This window comes from Dromaius novaehollandiae, chromosome 1 (genome assembly GCF_036370855.1).
Source record: "Dromaius novaehollandiae isolate bDroNov1 chromosome 1, bDroNov1.hap1, whole genome shotgun sequence".
Lineage (NCBI taxonomy): Eukaryota > Metazoa > Chordata > Aves > Casuariiformes > Dromaiidae > Dromaius > Dromaius novaehollandiae.
This window is the reverse complement of record NC_088098.1, coordinates 79,660,294-79,684,297: the sequence shown is the minus strand read 5'-3', so window position 1 is coordinate 79,684,297 and position 24,004 is coordinate 79,660,294. Positions and strand designations below refer to the sequence as shown.

Genomic DNA, 24,004 nt, shown 5'->3' with positions numbered 1-24,004 from the left:
TTTAAAAAGTATGAACATTCTTTCTGAGCTTCCAGGTTGTCTTATAACATTGGCAACAGGGTTTTGGGTTCTATGACTAGGGAAAATGTGGGCCCGCAGCTGAATGGGGTGGGTGCCCTGGTGACGAAGGATACTGAGAAGGCAGAGTTACTGAATGCCTTCTTTGCTTCAGTCCCTATTGCTAAGGCCAGCCCTCAGGAATCCCAGACCCTGGAGACAAAAGAAAAAGTCTGGAGGAAGAAAGACTTTCCCTTCGTCGAAGAGGATCAGGTTAGAGATCATTTAGGCAAACTTGACACCCACAAATCCATGGGCCCCAATGGGATGCACCCACAAATGCTGAGGGAACTGGCTGATGTCATTGCAAAGCCACTCTCAATCATCTTTGAAAGGTCATGGGTATCAGGAGAGGTGCCTGAGGACTGGAAGAAAACCAACGTCATTCCAGTCTTCAAAAAGGGCAAGAAGGAGGACCCAGGGAACTACAGGCCAGTCAGCCTCACTTCCGTCCCCGGAAAGGTGATGGAAAAGCTCATCCTGGATGCCATCTCAAAGCACGTAAAGGACAAGAAGGTGATCAGGAGTAGTCAGCATGGATTCACCAAGGGGAAATCATGCTTAACCAATCTGACAGCCTTCTACGATGGGATGACTAGCTGGGAAGATGAGGGGAGAGCAGTGGATGTTGTCTACCTTGACTTCAGTAAGGCTTTTGACACTGTCTCCCATAACATCCTCATAGGTAAGCTCAGGAAGTACAGGCTAGATGAACAGACAGTGAGGTGGACTGAGAACTGGCTGAAAGGCAGAGCTCAGAGGGTTGTGAGAAGCAGTGCAGAGTCTAGTTGGAGGCTTGTAGCTATCAGTGTCCCCCAGGGGTCAATACGGGGTCCAGTCTTGTTCAACTTATTCATCAATGGCCTGGATGAAGGGACAGAGTGCACCCTGGGCAAGTTTGCTGATGATACAAAATCGGGAGGAGTGGCTGATACACCAGAGGGCTGGAGAGACAGGCTGGAGAGTTCGGCAGAGAGGAACCTCATGAAGTTCAACAAAGGCAACTGCAGGGTCCTGCACCTAGGCAGGAATAACCCCAGGCAGCAGTACATGTTGGGAGTTGACCTGCTGGAAAGCAGCCCTGCAGAGAAGGACCTGGGGGTCCTGGGGGACAATAAGTTGACCATGGGCCTTTCTTTTCCTTCAAAATTCATTTGAAAACTGTCCATATTACTGAGGTGAATCCAGCAGTCCATAGTTGCCTCTATATAAGGAACAGACAATATCTGTCAGAGAGGTATTTGGGGAATGTTAGCTGGTCATTTGTCCCTAGCAGTCCATGATCCTCCAGAAGCCCTGTTGTAGAAAAAGTTTCATGTGACAGCAAGCAGAAGGTGCTCTTGCCTCATCAGAGTCACATATAATCTTTACTGACTCTTTAAAAAAGCCTGGGTGAAGTTTCTTTGTAATTAGTAAAGGAAACTGGAATGATCAGATGTCACAGAAATACCTAGACAGTAATTGCTGCTGGCAAAGGCTTGTGACCAAGAAGGGTCCTCTGGAATCTCAGATGCTTACACATTTTATGTGTTAATTTCCATTTGGTTGTATAGTATAAGGCGTCTGTTGAATTCATCGTTTGCTGTAAGTAGATACAGTCACCAAATGTGGCAGGGCAGTTGCTCCCTCAGCGCTACCCCGTAGCAGTGCAGGACACAGCAGCTCTCCTTGCAGTTCCCTTCCTATACCTCCCCCCTTCCACAGATCCTATAATTCAGGTAGGATAGGTGGTGATTACTCTTTAACTCCATAAACCTTCCTCTAAATAGCCCAGGTAAGACTTCTTACCACTTCAGCCTCATGCTTTCTCAGAGAAGTGGCTCTCTCCATGCTCCCCTGCCAAAAAAGAAAGCGATGCCATTACTTGTGTCTCATCTCAAACATTCTCAAATGGCAATACTTACACTGAATTTTCTGTAATTAATGAGTTTAATCTTATGAAAATAAATTGAATAACAAATAGACCTATTCATGCTCCAAATCTGCTTCCTGCATCCAAGATACAGTAACAGCTGCTGAAGGCCCTGCATCCCAAAAGAGCCTAACTTTCACACATCTGCCAGGACTCCTGCTGCTCATGTAGCAACTACTGGATTGCTGTGAATTATACTCTGCTGTCTTACAGAAGCCTGAAACTGCTGCTGGTTTTCCTTAAAACACCAGCTGTAAACTCTGGTAATGCTGCTGAACCAGGTTGCTGGGGATGGAGTCCCCAGAGGGCAGCAGAGGGAGAGCTGGAGCAGACACAGTCATTTTGAGATACAGTCTGTCTTCCCATGAGCTGCTCCCCAAAGATGCATGCTGTACAAGGCACATATGATCACAGGTACTCTCAGAAGGCAGAGTTACCTACATGGGTCACATCAGTGTGTTTGCTGTGAGACGGACACATCTTTCCTATTCCAGGCACAGCCAGAACTCTTAGAAGTGTGTGCTAGTCCTCTGTTTCTGGGCTCCCCAGTGCAAGAGAGACATGGCACTACTGGAGAGAGTCCAGCAAAGGGCTACAAAGATGATTAGGGTACTGGAGCATCTCTCTTATGAGGAAAGGCTGAGAGAGCTGGGACTGTTCAGCCTGGAGAAGAGAAGACTGAGCGGGGATCTTGTCAATGTATACAAATATCTAAAGGGAGGGTGTCAAGAGGATGGAGCCAGACTCTTCTTAGTGGTGCCCAGCAACAGGAGAAGAGGCAATGGGCACAAACTGAAACACAGGAAGTTCCATCTGAATATGAGGAAAAACTTGTTTACTGTGAGGGTGACAGAGCGCTGGCATACGTTGCCCAAAGAGGTTGTGGAGTCTCCTTCCCTGGAGATATTGAAAACCCGCCTGGACATGATCCTGAGCGACATGCTCTAGGTGACCCTGCCTGAGCAGGGGGGTTGGACTAGATGATGTCCAGAGGACCCTTCCAACCTCAGCCATCCTGTGATTCTGTGATTCAGTGCAATGTTTAATGTTGCCACAGTGAGGAAAAACTACTAAATGCAGTAGGTTGGGAAATGGAAGAATAGCATGTCCTTAGATGCACTGTGTGTTCAGTCCATAACAATGGACTGTCCTTTACAGAGTGTTATTAGCATAAGCCAATAAAATGCTATTTGCGGTGCACAAAGTGTAGCTGAATTGAAATTGCTGCTGGAAATACCAGTGTAAGTTATTTTCTGTGTGTCTTGTTATCTTCCTACTTATTCAGTAAAATACTATGTGTTCTAGAAACTTAGAGATTGTTATAGAACAGTTAATGAAGCAGATAACAGATATTTCATTTGAAGATGTGCTCCTTGACCTCTCTAGTTTGCAGTATTTCAGCAGAGTTAGGCAATGGGCTACTTATCCTTAATATCATCCCTGGATGTCATTGATACGTGACTGAATTTAGCCAGCATGATTTCTGCTTTTGAAAATCGGATTTCTCTTGTTCTTTCCCATTTTCTCTACATGTCAACAAAACAGTAGCTATCAGGTGTCAAACTGCAACTTTTCCTAGTTTAGCCTATTCTTTTGGGAAGTGGCCATATCTGCATATCTATACTGGGTTCATTAAAGAGGCAGCTCTGGATCATGTATTTGTGGATCAGTTAATGAAGAGACTTCATACTGGCTCTGCATGAGGAGTGTGGCTGTGCCTGCTCAGCGGTGTGCTGTGTGGTGATCACCAGTGGCAGTTTAGCAGTCTTTGCACTACCTCTGAGCACTGGAGTCCAAGAAAGCCTTAAGAAAGAAAGTTGCAGGTTAGAGATCAAAATTAGCCTTTTAAAAGTAAGCTAATATCAACATATACTTTTAGAAACATTCTTTTTTTTGCATTTTTTGTAGATTGACTAAACAGTAATGCCTATTGTTTCATTCTCAGTTCAATAATTCAGCTATTTCTAATGTGGAAAAGGGGGGAAAAAGTACATTTTTAATTATGTTAGAGTGTGTATATATATATGTACACAGCCATGTCACTGAAACTTCATAGCATCTCCAGACACAGGAAGTTGAAATTTAATGGCAAAATCACCCTGTTCCCCTAAATATAGCCTCCCTATATCTCAGTCTGCACATGCTCATTAGAGACACAGAGTTTATTAAATTCATTTCCCAAGATTCAGTATGGGCTCAGCATGCTCCAGAATGAAGCTACAGAGACTAGGAAAAAACAAACCAAAAAACCCCCCAAAACCCTCCGCACCCTCCCAGAAAACCTGTGTGTATGAACCTTGCCTTCCTTTAGTGTCCTTGTTGTCCCATGGCTCTCCCCACGCTTCAGCAGTTGAAGCAGCAGAAAAGAAAAGATTGGCTTTTTCTTCTGTTCTGAATGGCACGTCCTTAAAATGGAAAGCAGGCAGAGCTTAATTGGTTGTACATTGAATTGTGCTGCTTTTCATGCCTACATAGCTGCTGCCCATATATACAATATGCTTTGGTTTTATACTTTGAGTGTCTTTGTATCTTTGTCCATGCATCTTTGGCTGAGAATGAACATGGTGCACTTAGTCAAGGACACACTTTCCTAGGGCTACTTTTGCATTGTGAGTACCCTCATTCGCTCGGTTAGTCCCTTTATCAGAGGCAATGTGACAAGAGTGTGAAAAACACAGGCTTGACAAGGGCATATCTAAACTGAAGGGATTTTGCTCATAACACGGCTATAATTCTATGAGCCACTTTAAATCAAACTTCCCCCCTTGTTTACTATTTCCTTGTAAGCAGGGATCGCCCCTCAGTTCTGCAACCTTTCACGGCTTTCTGGTTTGGATGGACTTCATGCAGTCCCACTGTGGCCCTAGGGCAGCTTCCTGATGCTTAGCTGCTTGGATCTGCTGCTTGATGAAGCCTCCAAACTCCCTCCAGGTCCAGCTGCTGCCAGGGAAGGGGTTTTCCCTGCCTCCTTCACTAAGCCTCACCTGACCAAAGCACAGCAGCTGAAATATGAAAATAGAAGGGCAGCCCTCTTCCATGCTGCTCAGTAACAAAGCATATAGCTCCATCTCAGTAAACTGAGAATAAACAAACAGCCCCTCCAGCCTAGCTTACTGATAACCCGTTTCTTCTCAAATAGTAGTTTAGATTCTGGTTTCTGCCATTGAAATTTTTGCATTACACTTCTGCATTCTTACTTTGGAGACTACAGGTCAGTGAGGGAACTACAAATATACTTCAGATGAGTTCTGATGAGTAGGATCACTGAGAAGTATTGTCTACAGCATACTTTCATGTCAGAACGTGAGACCGTTTCCTGCATGATTGCATTTTTCACTGGCCTTGCCTACAACATTTGGAAAGTAACAATTATTTGGTCAAACAAGCAAACAAAAAATTCCTGTGTGCAAGCATGACATCACTATCACTTTATTAAGGAATTCACAGAGCTTTCTCCATCCTGCAGATGCAGAAGAGAGCCATGACGTGACCATGGTAACATTTGAAGTAGGAGTGATTCTGCCTCACAGTGTTCAAAGGAGATTGTGAAACTCTAATCCTTGGAGTCACACAAGCCCCAGGATCCCAAGGAAGAACATCGGAAGAGCTCTGGTTATGTTCACTCTTTGCTAGTCACTACTCTACTCCACTGGTACCACCAGCTGCTGCTGCTTGCTGTCACATTTCAGTGCAGGAAAAAACTTCTGGCATGATTTTCTTCACTGATAACTATCCTGAAAAAACAGGTCAATCTGCTGCGTTCTTATTTCCTGTAGGTCACTCTCACACCTCTCACCAACTTCTTCACAGTCATCTCTTTTCTCAGTTTGATTATTTTCTGGTGCAGTTGAGCTGTTTTTGTTGGTGCAATTCTGGCTCTGTTTTTCAGATTCTGGTGATCCCTACTGCTCCTCGTCCAGAGCACTTTGTCATCAGGGCTGGCACTAAATATGACACACTTTCCCTCACCTGCACAGGATTGCTGGTGATTTTATGCACAGATTTACAGTGTAGGATCATCTCACTTCTGGTGGAAATCACATTTTAGCCCCACAGGATGTGGATCAACTGTGTTTTTTAACAGAGGAGGTCTTTAAGGGTAAGGGAGGGTAAGGCTTATACACACACATTTGACTGGTCAATCATGTCTGTTATACATGGGCATGAGTGTGGTTACACTTGCCTGCAGGATCCAAAACATAAATACATGTTAACCTTCACTTGTGGCTGCAGTGAAGGCCACTCTATGGCAATACTTAGAAGTATCTCCTTGTGCATAAGCAGGACAGTGGGTGTGTGAGTATATATGCATATGTCTGTGAGATACAGGACCTGTCTGTGATCACACCTACCACTGAGGCAGGACTCATCTCACCTAATGGTAGCCACCTAAAAGCCAGACATCTAGTGAGAGCAAGTCATCCAGGCTCCTATAGAGTGCAAATGCAAGCTCCTCTAGAGAGTGATCCATCCAGTCTTGGACACCTATCTAAGGAAAGAGTGCTAAGCTTGGCAAGGTGACTCTAAAGGGAGCCAGTCAGACTTGCTTAGACTAGGTATTTAAGGCAGCAAAAGCTAAGTGAAACAAATCCCACGCAATGTTCCTACAGGAAGATAAGGGTAAGATTCCAGCCTAGACCTCTTGCTTATGTCTCTGTTTCTGCCATTTTTGGGAGAGCTGAAATATTTGCAGCTTTTTCACACATATTTTGTGTTGTTGAGGATCCATTGCAAGATGCAGTTGCTACTTGGTCAAATCCAATGACAGTGCAGAAGTAGTCGGTCATCTTTCCTGCTATTTTAAATCTGAACAGGGAGAGAAATTCAGATTTAGTTGCATTCCTGATTCAGCTTGATGAAAAAAGACTGTTGCAAGACAATCAATGTCGCTTCCATGAAAGACAGAGAGGTACCTGGCCTTGCTACTAAGGTGTTTCATTGACAGTGGGACTGGAGGCTGCCTTACAGAAGACTCCCCCTCCCATTCCTTAATTCTCTTCCCCAGTCCTCAACAAAGATATCTGGGCTAAGCTTTCCCATCCAAAGACCTTCCCTTCTCTGGTACCCTCCATTTATTGGTGCTGAGATCAGACAATCTCTCCTACCTGTCTGATATATCTTTCCTTCCCCACCAGAAGTCCATCTAGGCAGATGCCTCTTCCCCAGCAGAACTACAGCTCAGATGTGTCCTCCCATCCCCTCCTGATTCAACATGCCAGTGTTCCTGTTAACCCACTGGCATGCTCCTTTGAACAGTCACAGGGTAGTACTTGGCACCTGAATCTCAAGGAATTACGTTGCTACAACTCGCAGTCCCTGATTTTGTTTGCACTCTCCGGCAGGCTCTGTTGTTTGCCCTGGAGTCTTTGTGACTGTTTCCAGATGTTCGTCCCAGTGACTTGCTGAAGTAAGCTTACATGTCTGTGCGGTGTTCTGTACCATTAATCCACTTCCATTTCCTCTCACTGCCGGAATACTTGAGACCAAGTAAATAGTAATGGCCTTTTGATTTTGAAAAAAGATACTCCTAGAAAGGAAATGAACAGTGGCAATACATTCAAATTACTTTTTCTTCAGAAGAGGTGCACAGAAAGCTCAGTGCTAAATATCCAAAAGAAAATAAATGGTGTGAATCCAGCCACACCATATCTTTCCACAGCTTCAAAGACTGAATTCTTCTATTTAGAAAAGTTCTTTCTTAATCTCATCCTGCTTCCTAGGGGTCTTAGCAATGGACTCACTAGAAGACTATACCCATGGTACTGTTAAAGCATTGCAGTTATCCAGATGTGACTCGCTAGTTGGAGATTTTCTTATTATGATTGTGATGGGAAGGCTTTTTCAGTTTTGTTCAAAGCCATTCTCTGACAAAAATGTCTGTTTAGTTTTCTTGGTCTCGGTTTGTGTGTTAAATGCATTTAAAACAGAAGTCAGGTGGGAAGAGAGTTTGCTCCTTCCCTCGGGAGCATGCCTGAGGAGAGAAGCTTCCACATGCAAGACTTCAAGCACAAGATGCATCTTATTGTGAAGGTCTTTGCCACCTTACAGAGAAGCTTGGTCTATTACTGGCAGTGGCTTATGGGCCCCCAAAGGCATATAACATGAGAAGACACAACTCTAACTCATAACCCTTTGGCATAAAAGTCAAGCAATCCTATAAGCAGCTCCATGAATTTAGATCTCACCAGTTCTTCCCTGTTGTTGATGATCACCAGGTCTGAATCTATTTCCTTACATTCCTGGCGGTAGGTGTCCCAGTCTTTTATGACCCTGCTCTGAGAAAAGAAGTAGCATTTCTTCCTGTTTCTTATCCAACCTGAGGGGCAGCCTGCAAGAGGAAAGAACAGGGGTGGACAAATACGTGCTCATTCTAGTGAGAGTATCCCATCATAAAAGAAAGATAAAAAAGTAATTTAGAGCCAGGAAACTACCTGTTCAGTTCTGCTCATAACTGTCACTGGACCAGCAGGGTCCCTGCCATTTTCTGTATTTAATATCAGCCCAAGAGTCACTAGGGATGAGCCAGAGCAGTAAAATCACAGATAACATAATGTAGCCTTTTGAACCTTTGCTTGGGAAGTAAAGAGAAAACGTTGGGGGAAAAAGCAGCTTTCAGTTTTCAAGCCTCTTATTTGCCTGCTGCAAAATATGGCAATACTGATGTTACTCAGAAAGAACATTTCTGTCCATGGCCAGGCAGCATACTGGGAGGAACAAAGAATGAGACCTGCAAAGGGGAATATGGTACAGTGAAAAAGAGACTATGTGATAGTTCAGCTGCTTATCCAACACATCCTAAATAGCAAAAGGGAATTACACAGTTAAAATGGTAAGAATAGAGGGGCATTTGAGAAAGCAGTATGAGCACATTGATCCATCATATTCACTGTAATGCTATGATACCAAAGGGAATTTTATATTCATGTCCACATATACATGTTCAACTCAGTCACTGGTTCCTCTGCACTAGCATGCAGGGAGGGAGCTGATCAGTTCGCTCTCCTCTTGAAGCAATAATGCAGTGCTGACCAAGCACTAGTTTTAAAGAAAATGAAAATGTGTAAAGTCCCTACTTGGCTTTGAGCGCTCATCATATGATTGTACAGAATAAGGTCTTTTATTTCTGAGATGACAGGTTTTTTGTTTGTTTGTTTGTTTTCCTGAACAGAATCTAGAATGCCCCTGAAAAAGCAATCTGAAAACTGGGTTTTGAATGATGGACTATTACATACCTATCGTCTCTTCAGAGGTGGTAGAAAATGTTTCTGAGTGAGGTGGGCTGCCTGTGTTTGGAAGGGCTGGAAATAAGATGACAATTTCTGCTGTGAATGGTTGACCATTTTACTATATCTGTCAAAGTTCTCTAGATACCCTGCAGCAGGTGAGAACCCTCCACCACCACCCCACAAACAGTACCTACTCCTCATTTTTCTGCTCCTCCACTGGAAACAAAAACAAACAAACAAACAAACAAAACACCTGACTGTGGTAACATACTATGGACAAGATTTCCAAAGAGCCTGATTTCCAAGTAGCCACAAAAATGTGATGTATCGTGTATTCATAACTATAGCAGTAAGAATCAATAGGCATCCATGAGAAATTAGTGCTCAGGCTAAGCTGTTCTTGGTTAAGCATACTTCCATTCAGCTAGGAGCTGCTGTCACTGCTCCTACCCTGAATCCAAATGGGGTGAGATACTCAGGCAGAGCAAACCTGTGAGCCATCTGGAAGCTGATCTAACAGTGTTGCTCCCCTAGACCAGAATGAAACAATAGTGTTCAATATACGTTTTAATACAGATACCAAGGCTGAAATATACTTGCTTTACCTCTTTCTTCTGACATACTGCCTATGGGAGATTCTTGTTCTGCAGGAGGCTTCTGAGTCCTTAAAACTGAAAAACATAAGACTCGTCTGTGAGTATCACTTCAGAATATTAATGGAAATGCTCAACAGGAGGGAGCTGTCTCTGCTTATTGACCATTATGAGAGCAAGCATCCAAAAAGGGGACTGTGGAGAGAGGCTTATAAGCTTATTTTTATCATCCAATGACTAGCTAGACTGTATGAATCTATCAGAGAAAAAATGAAAAAAGAAATGTTTTCAGGAGGGTAAGGAAGGTGGTTGAGGCCTCAGACGGGCTGAACTTGTGCTGAGTTTACTAGAGAGGGTTATGTGATTTTTGTGTATTTTTCATGACTGCTTAGGCCTTTGTTGTTATCAGTTTTGGAAACCCCCAAGAATTTTGAGCACCTTGAAAGCCTGCAGTTCAGACATCACTCAGAGTTATTAAATTGTCCAGAACTAAGCACAAGGAGGCATTTTTGAGATTATTTGGGGTTGAACAATGAATAGATGAATAACAGCTGTAAGGAAATAATACAGTAAAACATTTAGGGGTAGAGTTCCTACACTTGAAACCAGAATAGATAAATTACTTACAAACAAAAAATTAGAAAAAAAATGAATTAAAGAAAACTTTAAGAAAGTTGTACCAGAACACCATGGAGCATGAAAGAACTGACATCTCTGCAAGCTTCATACTTCAGACAAATAATAAAAGAAACATAATAATAAAGGAAGGACTTTGTTTAAAGCAGTAAGCTTAAAAGGAAGATGAGGGAGAAGGAGTGGAGTGGCAGTTAGGTGAGCAGACACCCAACCGCTTCTGAACTTTGCAAATTGGTAGTGAGAAGATGGATTACTAGCCCAGAGCTTGCACACTGCAGCTGTCAAGAAGGGAGGTGGCACTCCTGAGCTCTTCGTGGAGCAGCACCACTTCCCCAGTTCCGATACTTCCCTGCAGGTCCAAGATCTGCAGTACAGTGGGAACAATAGCTGTGAAGGTGTTTGGCCCACCAAAACATAGTCATAACTAAGCCAACAAGAAGTAACTAGTGTGCAGGAGAGATCAGTGCCTCTGTTACAGAGAATCCATTTTTGCTTTGTACTCACCTCTAGCAAAAAAGGGTTATTTTATCATACCTCTAGCAAAGATAGCTTATTTTATCATAAATGTAGTGTCTCCTCTTCCAATACATTCTCTGTAGCCAAATTTTCATTGACAAAATTCCTTGGGAGCATTTATGTCTTGACTGCAATCTTGTCAGAAAATAACACTGAAGAAAGGTATTTATTTCCCCAAGAAACAAGGAATACTAGAAAGGCAAACATTTTAAGGAAAGAGAATACTTTTTACTCAACTAACTTTTACTTCTTGTGAGAATCAATCTGATCATCTTTTAATATGTGGGCAATTTTTTTTACCAACTCCATCTCAGAGAAGTCTTCATGGCCAAAATGGGGTAACTTTTAGCCCTATGGCAGTCACAAAGAAAAAAAAATTATACACTGGTTTCATAAAATATATCACTTCTCCCCAGATATCTTGATTCAGTTATGTCCGAAGATAGAACATGATGGTTTAAGAAATACTACTACCAAAAATGTCTAGAAGAGACACTAGTTTCAAGGATTTTCAGAGATTCCAAACCAAACAGTGTCTTAAATGAATCCTAATTTCGGTATAAATAATTAATCAACTCCTTCACTAAGTCTAGAGCCAGACAGTGATACGAGACAGTAATCATCAGTGAGCAAAGGGAAATAACTGAGATTTATCAGTATTATTTTGGGAAATAATTTGGGAAATAATTATATTTGCTTTCCCATAAAACAGAGTCATTGGACCAAATTCCTCTGTTCTGCAGTTCTAGACTCTGGTGTTGGAAAGATCACTTTCAGAGAAATAGAGGTCAAATTTAACCACTACCATAACAGTAACTAATACAAATAGTTGAAGTATGAACTGTAAAAGCCACTAAAGACTAGGAAAGCACACTGCCTTGGGAGCTGTGCTAATCTACATCTCCTTCCCTGATAACAAGCAAGAACTCAACTTTTAGAGTTGCAAGAAGGAAGTTTCACTGTCACAAAAACGTTGGTTTGAAAATCATGGAACTTCAAGGAGATCTCAGGATTTTACAGAGCTGATGGCCCCCTACATTTGGGGCCTAAACTTACAGCAAATGCTGGCAGTGCATGATACTATTTCTACTCTATAATTTGCAATTCAGGAAGACATCAAAAGGAGGTTAATGGAAGTCTAATTTTGCTGAGACTGAATTATATGATTTACCCTGTTCCTTTTAGGGTGAACTACTGATATCTTAGTGTAGGAGAAGTTGTTTTTTCAGATATCAGTATCAAAAATTCAAGGAAAGACACGTTATACAAGTTTATATACAGTGAAATATATGATAAAATACTCATTTTAGAATATTTAGAGTATAGAGTATTAAAACAGATAATCGTTACAGAAATAATAAGGATCAGGAAGATGAGAAATGATGATGTTTAGAAGAAGGGGAAAAAATTTAAACTTCAGGAAAAGTTCTCAAAAATGTAATACGAACAAATATAAAGCACTATTTTATTTTAGTAGATGAAAAAGTTGGTTTTGCATTACACTCTGAGCCCTTGGGTGTACACTTGAAGTGCTGTTTGTATGGATTCCCTGAAGTCCCTGATATACAATATGCATAATACCTAGTATAATTTTAAAGCATATATTTCTGTGAAAAATTAAAAATGAAAACATACTGGTATGCATTACAAAAACAAACAACACCCCACTAGTTCTCCTACCAGATGGAAATCAGTTTACAACACACAAATGGGGACTCAAGACTTTCTCAGAAGATATTGTCATCTATACCTGAAACCTGCTCGAGAGATTCGGAAAGCAACATTGCTGAAGGCATTTCAAAGGCACTGAAACCTAGCAAGCAACTATACCAGTTTTCTAATTTGAACAACCTAACACTGTGATCTTTATGCTGCTTTATTGATATGCTAATTGGAAACATTAAGGCTTTATTTGTCTTTCACTGAATCCCTAGAGCAACAGTGAAAAATAAAACATAAATGTCAGTTTGAAATTTTATCTTTTTCATGCATATATTTATGTATGTGTTATATCTTGATGCTGGATATCATCTCCTGGTTTCAGAAAAGAACTATAAGAAGGCAAAAGTTAATTCAAATAATGTTTGAATTGAAGTTAGACCTGCCTATTCTTGAAGGACCGGGACATGAATTGCAGGGACAATGTTTTAATTTACAAACAGATTAATTTTCTATCAAGAAGAAAGAAAATAATCTTACACTACTACGAACTTTGTAAAAATTTCTGGTCAAGCTGAACTGACTAAAATTGCTGTCATCAAAAGAAATGAAAAATTCATTCTGTCCTAAGTTTCCGTGCAGAGCTCTACTATGATGGAATAATATCATGAGGTGCTAGTTTAGTTTATTTAAACAAGTTGTTCATTTAGAACTGTTTATTTGGCAAAACAAAATCAAAAGTCAACCTCATATAAAATTAAAACTTAGAATTAAATAAACAGCCAATATGACAACATTTTTCACTTGAGATTGAAAAACAATTTGATTTGATTTGATTTGTCCCAGTAACTCAAGTTTCTTTGGCATATTTTTCTGGTATGTTGAGGTAGGACTGAAAGGAACACAGTAACTATGACTGAAGCCAGATCTGAATCAAAGTCTAATGAATACTCATTCAACTCCTGATTTAAAACTCTACTAAATGCTTGTAATTTAACCTTGTTATAGTGAGGTTTTTTTAAATTTTGCCTTTCTTGAGGTATTTTACTTTTTATAAGGGTAAGAGCACTATCAGACCTCTGTCCTTTACTCTTTGCCTTAAACAAATAATCTTTGACCACTCCCCCAACTCTTTTTTTTCCAAGTTTTAATCATTTCATGGTTCAAGGTTTATCGCATGTCTTTACAAAGAGTTTTTTCAAGTACATCTTTGAGTAGATGGCAAACTCTGGTCCTTGGTTGTGATTGAGCAATTGATTGTGGAAAACTCTAAAGTTTGTTCAGCTATCAAAGAATACAAAGAAACACGCAACCACATCTGAAATTTAAAAATGATTCCTTGAAAATTCTCAAAGGAAGGTACTATGTGGCCCTATTAAAATTTGTTTTGTCTAGTGGACATAAGAGATAAGAATGTTTTATTTTTAAAAAGAAATATTTTTACTTAGTTCAAAGATTGTTATGAACTCAATCATATATATGCAGAGAGGGTAGTACTAGGCCTTTATTAGAGTAAAACGAAAGCAAATCTGTTTAAGTTGTGACTTAGCTACCTCTTTCAAATGTGCCTTCTTTCATATTTATTTAGAGATTTTTGGTGTTATGCACCTCTTGGTGGTATAATACAAGATCATCTCTTGCACATACTCTCATGGATAACAATCATAATTCTAATAAACATTATCCTATTTTTACTTGTTGTTTTTTCCAAAACATTTGCAAAATAAATGATTTATTGTTTCAATGCTGTCAGTTTTGATCCTTGGGTTTTTGGCTTTTCTTCTGTAATTTTAAAATTTCAAACCATTCAACTCCTTTAGAGATTCCCTCTCATGGCCACGCTTTGCTAAAAACTACTTTCCTTTGCCTTCAAACTAGCCTTTTATTGCTATTGGTTTTGGATGTCATGACTTAGATCTCAGCCACTGGGTGAGAGTCAAAAACAAATTACGCTATTGATATTTTTAGCAGAACTTACACATCAGTATCAGCCCCAACCCTAAGGCCAGGAGGAGGAACACTATCATAGCAATCAATACAGCAACACATGTTCTGGAGAAACAGCTTTTACCTACAGACAGACAGAAAAGACAAATATTAGAAGAACAACTAGGAGAGGAAACCTTTGTCTTCAAAGTTTAAGAAAAGACTCCCCTCATGTTTTCTCTTCAGGCTCAAACTGAGAGGACCCTTCCAAGTTATGCAAAACCCCTCAGTGCTGTCCCTCCTAATGCTTGTTCTTCTTGTGATATAATGTAGACTCAGTTTTTTCCAGGACAGGTGTTCAACCTGAACCCTTCTGCCATTGCCTAGAATACTTGGTTAAATTCTGCTGCAGTTAATACTAGAATAGTGCTCTCTACGCTACTTATCCACCCTCTCAAAATACTGTGGAAGTAAAACCAAGTCAGTCTGCTAGATAAAGGTCCTGTCACATGATACTACCCAACATAGCTCATTTTCCAGAGCAATTGAACTTTTTTTTTTTTCCCTGTTTTGACCTTATGTCCCTTATTATCCCTTAAGGATTTTCTGTTCAAGATTTTCAAAGAGATCCTTGAACTATTCATTAGTCTGCCACCTCAGTGGATACTGGCTGCTGTAGAGTGGATACTCTACAGCATTGGCAGTTCCAAGAAGGACATATAATATGTTCCATGGCTGACTGGACTCATCAGACATTGAATTAGAAGGTAAAGGAGAGCTTTCCTGCTTCACATTTCTGCTAGAGTATTTACTTACCCCTTCTGCCGTCTTTGCTGTTTATCATGTCTGCTTGACCAGTGGGACCTGAAGAACAAACTGATGTTATTCTTGATACTACCCCTAGCTCTATGAAGTAAATTATTTTACATAAAGGAAAATGCCATCCTGAATCTTCATCCTAACTGCAACCAACGTCTAGTGTGTCCTGTGTGCTTGCTTGCTTGGTAACCTCGTTTTCAGTCCTACTTTGCATTACTAATTGAATTAGTAAAATACTAAGAAGTTGTCGTCCTTGATATAGTAGTAAACTAGACTGATTTTAAACCAGTCTTTGCAAGGAATGGTGAAGAAAGTGCACAGGAACAGTGTCCTGTCAGGTTTTCTGCCTGAGGAGGTTTTGTCAGCAAGTGATTCCACTCTGAAAACATTTTGATTCCACTAATCAACAAACCTATTTCATACGTGCAGGAAAATCAGCATGTTGATCTGTGCCCTGGAACATGTGCCCTGCTTGCCTTCCTCCCCTCTCAAAACTTACACCAGGCCTACTCACAGCTTACTACTAGGAGTGCCACCATGCTCAAATGCCTCCCTCACCAAACAGGGCTCACAAGCAAGAGCTCTGGGCATGCCATGCTTGCCTCCAAATGCCGAGCCCAGCCTCACAACACATCCCCGTTTCACCTTCCTCCCCTCCCGAAACTTACTCTAGGCCTACTCACACCTTGCTACTAGTATAGGGTATAGTATAGATATAGTGTGGCTACCAACAAGACTGGGAAATGTAGAGAGAAGTTTTAGTGGCAGAATGGAAGCCTGTAGAAAGGAAGTTGATGAGCAGGAATTCTAAGGTGGAAATTCCTGAAACAGTCCCAAAGCCCCATGCAGGCCTGGAGGGAGAAGTGATAAGGCTTTTGGCTGAGAAGATGGGGTAAGGATCCCAGTTTATGATTCTTCAGGAATTTGGGACACTTCCGATGCAGAATGCCCAAAAAGGATACTTCATCTTAACCAGGAACAGACTTAATGAAGCCAAGGTGCTGAACTTAAAATCTGGAAGGCTTTTAATAACTTTTAAAATGAAGAAGCAGAAGCAGACAGGGGCTGAAGAGCAGTACAGAATGTCAGAGGTATCTTCAAGAGAAGGAAAGGTCAGAGAGCGAGAGTAGTGAGGTAGAAAATGGAAAACAGACTATGATTTTAATAGAGTGTTAAGAAGAAAACCAAAGCTATGGAACACCTGCTTCTATGCTTGTACCAGGAATCTGACAATTAAGATGGGAAGATCTGGAATGTCCAATCTTAGACTAAGACACTCAGGGCTCAGGTGCCTAAAAATGGCTGTCTGGTGCCATCTGAGATAACCTCAGGTATCTGACATATCTGCCTGAGTCTGGAAGATGTCACACAGGACCTACAACAGATCTGTGGCCTTCTAGATTTGCATCCTTAAGCCAGACAGAATGTTCTAATGCTTTGCAAATGGCCCTGGCCACCTGTGCTTAGTAACTTAATAGCACCCAAACATGCTAGGTACTCTGGGAAGTGGATAAGGGGCAGAGAGTCCTCATAGTACCAGAATACAAAAGGTATAGGAAAGATGGAGTACTAATGGGTAAAAGAGCAGAACTACATAAAGGAGAGAAAGCTTATTAAATGGAAGCTAAATAGGACTGCTAAGAGAGAAGGAAATGCTTATAGGCAGAGGATATCTTACTAAAGGATATCATACTAGCCACACATGGCTGATACAAGCCACTTACTAAAAAAGGGTTAAGGAGAAGTAAAAGAAGTCTGACAGAGCTATCAGGAACAGATCATTAGGAATAAGAAGGAATCTTTCCAAAGCTGTAGTCACCAAATGAAGAAAATAGAAAGTAACAGAAATCTTGGGGGATTAAAGATTAAATATTAAAAAAACACAATTAGACAAAAGAAAACTTAAGAGGCAGAAGGCATCAGAATTACTACTAAACCTGTCTTCAAACATATTAAGAGCAAGATGCCTTGCTGGAGATCTGTAAGCCAGTGGATGATCAGGGTATCCAGGAAGCACTCAGAAGATAAGGACATAGCAGAAAAGCCAAAGCAATCCTTCACATCAGTGCTGACTGAGTAAGAACTGGGTAGATCTCCTATTTTAGAACACTGAATTACTAATGCTGTTTTGTAACTCCACTCTTAAAGCTGCCTTTGCACCCACAGGCTGGAAGGTAACACATCATTTGTGAATTAAAAATAAATAAATAAACAGGGCTCCAGAGGAGATCTGTGAACTTCAGGCTTGTTATCCTGGCGGGTGTACCAGTGAACATAGTGGGAACTATAACGAAACATGGAGCTAGCGAACAACTGAATAAATATGACCAACCTGAAAGATTCAGTAGGGCTTTTGTACAGGAACTTCTTTGAGTTCAGAGAGCTACAGCTGAGAACTACAACTTCTTTGAGCTCTGGAGGGGTGAACTAGCACATGAATAAGGGTGATTTGTCTGGGTTTCAAATGGCTTTTGATGACGTCCTTCAGCAAAGGCAAATGAGCCATGGCAAAGGGGGAAGGTCCTGGCATGGATAAATAATTGGTTAAAAACCAGGGATCAGAGGGAAGGATTCAATCATCAGTTCTTGTAATAGAAGAAAGTCACCAGTGGAATTTCCCAGGGGCCTGTGCTGGGATCTGCTACTCAACCGGTTCCTAAACAATCTGGAACAGGGTGTGCAGTGCTGTGAGGATTTGCTGATGACATATGGATATCCAGGGTGCCAAATACAAAAGCAGATTGCCCAGAATTCTGTAATTCCTTGGCAGGCTGAGCAGCTGGGCAACATAATAGCAGATAAGGTTTAGTGGAGATAAATATACACTGAGGTACATGCGTAGAAGTTGGCATCAGTGGTCCCAACTTCACACATAAAATGATGGGCTCTGAGATGACCTGGCAGTGGGTTCTTTGGATCCATGAAAACATCAGTTCAGTGCTCCATAATGGTCAAAAAAAAAAAATCAGGTAACACGTTTAGAATCATTCAGGAATGGACAAAATTCACAGATGTTCAGTCTGCCACTTGAATGCTGCATGAAGTTCTGCTACCCTTGTTTCAAAGAGCATATGGGAAAAGGTTCAGAGGAGGGAAGCAAGGAATAACTGGGTAAACTAGGACTCTTCAGTCTGGAAAAGAGATGACCTAGAAGAGGCTGCCCATAAAATCCTGAGTGTAATGGAGACCTTGGATAGGGTTCAGCTGCTTACTCTCTCTTCCAGTGAGCATCAAATGAAGCTAGTAGGAGGCCAGCTCAGAACAAAAAAAAGCAGCGAGTTCTTCATGTGATGTGTAGCAGAACCATAAACCCCTGTGCCAAGAGATGTTGTGGAAACTAAGGATATATATTGACTCAAGGGAAGACTGGACAAGTTTGTAGAAGAGAAATCAACTGAGAGTAAGTTAGTAGAAACACATCCATCTCAGGAAATCCCTGAGTGAGTCGTTGGACATACGTGACAATATTAGGGGGAATATCATATATGCCTATCCTCTTCTTACTCATCCCTAGCTGTTCACTGATGCCCACTGTTGGAGACAGACAGGGTGCTGGGCTAGGTGGTTGCTTGGTCTGGCGCAAAACAGCCTTGTGTTCTTATGCCAGTGAAACCAACAAATATTTAGTTGCATATAACCAGCAAAACAACTGCCCTCTGCTCTGGCTAAATAAAGCAGATATCCATATCTTTTTGTCTCCCATAAGTCTTTATATCAATATATTTGGGGAAAATAAGGAATGGAATCTTTTCTTTTCGTTGTTTAAATTCAGATCAGTTTAGCAAATAGCAAAAAACTCACCATGTGCCTTGTAGCTAGCTACAGCACTTGTGTCTAGGGATTTAACTTTCACTTCTGCATATACACAACCTAAAAACAAGTAAAAAACTCCCACAGAATAAAGAAGAACAGCTCAAGTGCAACAAAAACATCTGAAATTATAAGAAATGATAAACGTATGGCAGCAACTGATGTAATTTATTGATTGTGTTCAACTGTGCCGCAGTAATATTATTGTCCATTGCATTTAAACTTCAGAGTACCTGTTACAGACAGCAAAAAAACTGTTTTATCTTCAGTTCAGTGCAGACAGTAACAGAGGAGACATGGACCCCAGCACACACAGAAATACATGGTATTTTAATTATAAATAGAAGTGGAGGAAAATGTGTAATGTTGTCTGATTGTCTTTTCCAACTTACATCTGCATGTGAGTGGTAACAAGGGCTACAATATAGAGGCGCAACTGAAAACTACAGATCATACTAAATTCGAAGGGGTTACCAGTAACTACAAAATGGTGAGAGTAGTGAGAACTACCCTAGCATTTGAAAGTAATAAATACAGTGTACAGAAGAAAGCATATGAGGAAAGAAGGAAGGGGAGGGACACATGAAAAGGGGGTAAAAAGTGAGGCGCATGATGTGGCAATTTTATAAAACATTCAAAGTCATCCTGATACACAGCATTGAACCCCTTCATTCCTATCACCAGAGTTAACATCCCCTATTAGCTTGAATGCTAATGAATTTCCTTTGGAAATATTGCATCCCAAGGAATCCAGTGTCAAAGAGAGAACAGCAAACTGGAGGAAAAACAACAGAAGACAGAACACAGTATTTGGGCTCCTTGATTTGATATGTATACTCACTGGGAGATACAGCGCACAAATACATAAATGTACACAGGTAAAGAGCTGATAAGAGTCTTCCAGAAAGGCACAAATAGAGAAACAGATAAATGCTATTAAAAACTGTATAAAAGCTGTAAGTAGGAGTACATTCATTAAATTATAAAGAAAATGGAAATTTTCATCGGTAGCATCTATTGTAGCTGCAAGGCAATTTGTGGAGTAATCTGTTAAAAGAGGTGATGGAAACAGTGTTTCTTGGAGCAGTAGAAACTCAAAATGGATGGCAAAGGATCACACTTTAGATAGAAGAAAGGCACAGGATGGCAAGAAATAGGTACTACTATTTCTGTCAAAGAGTTAGGAAAGTTAAAAAGAAAGGGAAGGAAAAAGAGAATGAAATGCAGAGATAAGGTATACAATGTCTATTATTTTGGGATGCAATTTTATGCAGATGTAGCAAAAATGGTGCAAAAGTTTATGGAACAATTTCTACTGCTTTAAAGCAAGATAAGGTTTAGGTCAGAATTTTGAAAAACATTTATACTAAATCAAACTAAATCTGACCATGAAACTTTGCATGCCAGATTTATTAAACAAGTAGTGTGTACAGACAAGATGGAGAAGAAAAAATCCCCAAGTAATGCCTGCTATACTCTGTAAGAAGAACCAGGCTACACATAACACTGCTTCAAACGACAAAAACATTTGGAACTCAAAACCATTATCAATTTGCTGTAAGAATCAGTGTCTGCTATGTGAGAACATGCTTGGTTCAGGACCAAATGGTGTGGAGTAATCTGCTAAATTGTTAGAATTTACTCTTAAGCTCACTAAAGACTGCTCCCCCCCACCTTCACTGCACACACACACACCCCTTAACAAATGAAAAGTAGACATTATAACGTTCCCCTCTATATTGGTAAAAAAGTTACATGGACACCTACCTGCACAAGTTTCACAGCTCTCTCTCCCAAATCTCCTTCATCCTTTTGGGGGGATTTGGTGCTCCACAGCACTTCCTCTCTCTCAAAACATATGGGAGGAAGGTTGAAGAACACAAAGCTCAGAACAGACAGATTGACCTACCTGGGATATCAGTGTCCTTCTGTAGTCTTGACCTGTTTAATTCAGCCACATTCAAGCCAGCATAAGTGAGATTTTCTGACATCCTTTTCCCTCCCTCTGCTCCCTTTTTTGTTCCTTGTTGCTGTGAAAATGGTAGTGTAGCTTGAGAATGACTCATAGTTCACTTGCCTCTCTGCCCTCAAGAGGGAAGTTCTTACTTCTTTCTGTTTTGTCATATAGAAACTAGCAATGAGAGGGGAAGCCTTGTTGTTATTGATCTTTTGATGGCAGCTTGTTAAACGTAAGGTTGTGGCCCTGATGCAGTCACCTGTATAGTGAAGTGAGTCTAGGATTATTAGTCTTTTTGGTTTCCAAGTCTCCCCATGTATTTTGAAAGGGCAGACCTTATTACTTAAAATAGGAAGAAATAAAAGTACAGTGTTTGAGAACTCAGGACCAGGAAGCAGGGTATAAAAGCTCACAGCACATCACAGGGAGCAAGCATTCAAAAGCACAGCTGAAAATGACAGATTTAGTTTTTGCTCTGAAGGCAAATAGATCTGCCTGGAGAAGCCCCCTCTTTTTATTAAGTTCAAAGGAAGATGAATGTGGGACTGTGGAACTCACTAATACTGGCCTTGCCATGACTTGGCTACACTGTGAATGAGAATGAATGTGATATATTCCCATAAGAATTTAAAGGGGAAATTATTTAGTGAGAATTAAGATCATGTTACTAACCACAACATAGTGATCTTGGTAATACAAGTTTTATTTGGGATACAGCTCTGGATGTCTAGAGGCATGAATTCTCTTTCTGAGCTTGCCTTCAAGGCAAATGATTTTTTTCTGTCTATGCTTCAGCTTCAGTTAAGATTATTAATAGCTAATAAACATTCACCAACCTAGTGATGAATGAATCCACTCTGTGTGGTTAGCTATCCTTCTAATCACTCTGTTTCATGATGCTTACTTTTAAGTCCACGGGAGTTTTTACGTGGTGTACTAATTATTGTCAAAATAAACAGAGAGTGTGCCTTGTGGAAAGTGGGGAGAGAATGTGTTGAAACTTGAAATCTGAAACTTTAAATTTGGATGAGTCAGTATGGTGGCAAAAAGCACAGGTATCATCATATTTGCTCTCCTCATTCTCATGAATGCATTGAAAAAAAAACCCACCAAAATTGTTCAGGTTTTGTAAAACTGTTATTTCATAAAATTGATACATGACAGGAAAAATGAATTTGGTGGCATTTGTGCCAGGGTGAGATGTCGGCGAGGAATGTCTGCTTGTCCATGATATGCAGGATGGAATTTTGTGATGATCTTCATAGAAAAAATGTGACTCGGCTGGAGAACTCACACGAAATAGTGCTCTGCATTAACAATTAACACAGAAAATCTCTACTTTTAACAATCATGGATGTTATTAGTAGAAGTATATGAAAGGAGCTGCCTTACAATAATCTGTTCACTGATCACTTAGTGGTACCCATGGAGATGCACATCTGCATTGCAGTGAATGTCATCAAGACTGAAGCCTTCCTAACAGAGACAGACCTATAGCAGAGCTATCACAGGAGGAGATTTTTGGAAAGGCGAGGAATCAAACTGACTAAATCATTAATGGCTATGACAGCTGCTTTGGTGAGGATCAGCATTTCACTAAAACTCTGTGAGGCAAATATGGGGAAGTGACAGTAGCTTATATGATAACAGGAACCAAATAAAATATAAAAATAGGCGAATCTGTAATCCTCCCCATCTCAATGTATGGATGAGAGGTTGCATCAAACACAATACGCCCTTTCATAAAACAGGAAGTACTGATGAGGCCCTGATCTCCTCCCGAACTCTGTTCAGATCCATTCTGACCTCCATTTTGGGATATAAAATGAGGAAGTAAAGATGTGAAGGCGGGTTGTGCAAGTTTAAGAAGAGGGAGTTAAGAGTTATTACACATGTGTATGTCATGAAAAACTAAGACTTATTCTGGGAGGCTGGTTCTTGCAAGGACTGTTAAAGACAGACCCTGAAGAGGAGGATGAAAGACATGGTGCAAAGAGAGAGATCTGTTTTCATGACAGGCTGGTGCACAGCTGCAAGTAACAGCAGAAGTCTGGAAAGGTTACTGAACCAAGCAGGAAGCAGCGAGAAAGAACACTTAATTACTTTTTGTCGTTTGGCCTTTTCTTCCCTATGTGCTCTACTTGTGTAATGCATTCTACTTCTGCACTGTAATCTTCTTTGCCCTCTTTGCCTTTTAAAGAGTTTCCCTGTTTTACTTGGGTCTATGTCCCTGCAGCTGAAGAGTTTGCACTGATTGTATACGGTCTGTTAATATGATCTATCAATATAGAAAAACTTCTTCGATTCATGTGGGTGCTGTTCACAGAATGAAAGAATTTTGTGAAATAGGAAAGGGAGCATTAGTTTTAACTGATTCTTAATTTTGTTCTGCTCTCCTATCAGCCATGCTCTCAGGAAGTCTGAACCTACTATGGATGCAATGGTGGCTTGCAAAATGGGAAGTCAAAAAGTAGCCAGGCCATATTATGCCATTCACATTCAGCTGTGCCATGCGATGAAGCTATTCTAGCTCCTGTGCAGCATCTCAGTATACATCATCAATCTAGTGAAACTAAGTAGCTTGCTCTGGCCATGAAATCTTTCAGAGTCAGTTGTCTCAGTGTCTTGAAGTACTTAGCCTGCTTTCTGTGAATTCATTCGTGTACGTGACTTTTTATGTTGAACTACCAGTATCAATGTGCAAATGAGTACAAGTGGGAAGTCATACAAAATAACCAAGCCAAGACCCCATGTGACCTCCATTCCTCAGTTTGATTTGCCTCATTATTCAGATGCTTCTTGTCTCCTCAAGCCACAAGCTTGTGTCACCTGTTTAAGAAACACATGAAAAATGTCAAACCTTAAATGAATGCAAGAAATATGGATGTAGTGT

At 40.6% G+C, this 24,004-nt stretch overlaps 1 protein-coding gene across 7 annotated transcripts; it reads right to left on the bottom strand.

Annotated features, from left to right (window-relative positions):
* Positions 1-5,374: 5,374 nt before the first annotated feature.
* Positions 5,375-21,235, bottom strand: LOC112986829 (killer cell lectin-like receptor subfamily B member 1). 7 transcript variants are annotated; one of them, XM_026106318.2, is made up of 9 exons: positions 21,064-21,235; positions 19,146-19,214; positions 15,342-15,389; positions 14,578-14,670; positions 9,801-9,866; positions 9,202-9,267; positions 8,155-8,297; positions 7,387-7,496; positions 5,375-6,775 (listed from the first exon to the last, which is right to left on the bottom strand). In XM_026106318.2, exons 1-9 carry the CDS (start codon positions 21,218-21,220, stop codon positions 6,616-6,618), a joined length of 912 nt encoding a protein of 303 aa, XP_025962103.2. In that variant the 5' UTR covers positions 21,221-21,235; the 3' UTR covers positions 5,375-6,615. The 7 variants fall into 7 exon arrangements, with proteins under 7 accessions (XP_025962103.2, XP_064373863.1, XP_064373876.1 ...); XM_064517793.1 differs by lacking the exon at positions 9,202-9,267; XM_064517806.1 differs by lacking the exon at positions 14,578-14,670.
* Between the last annotated feature and the right edge of the window lie 2,769 nt (positions 21,236-24,004).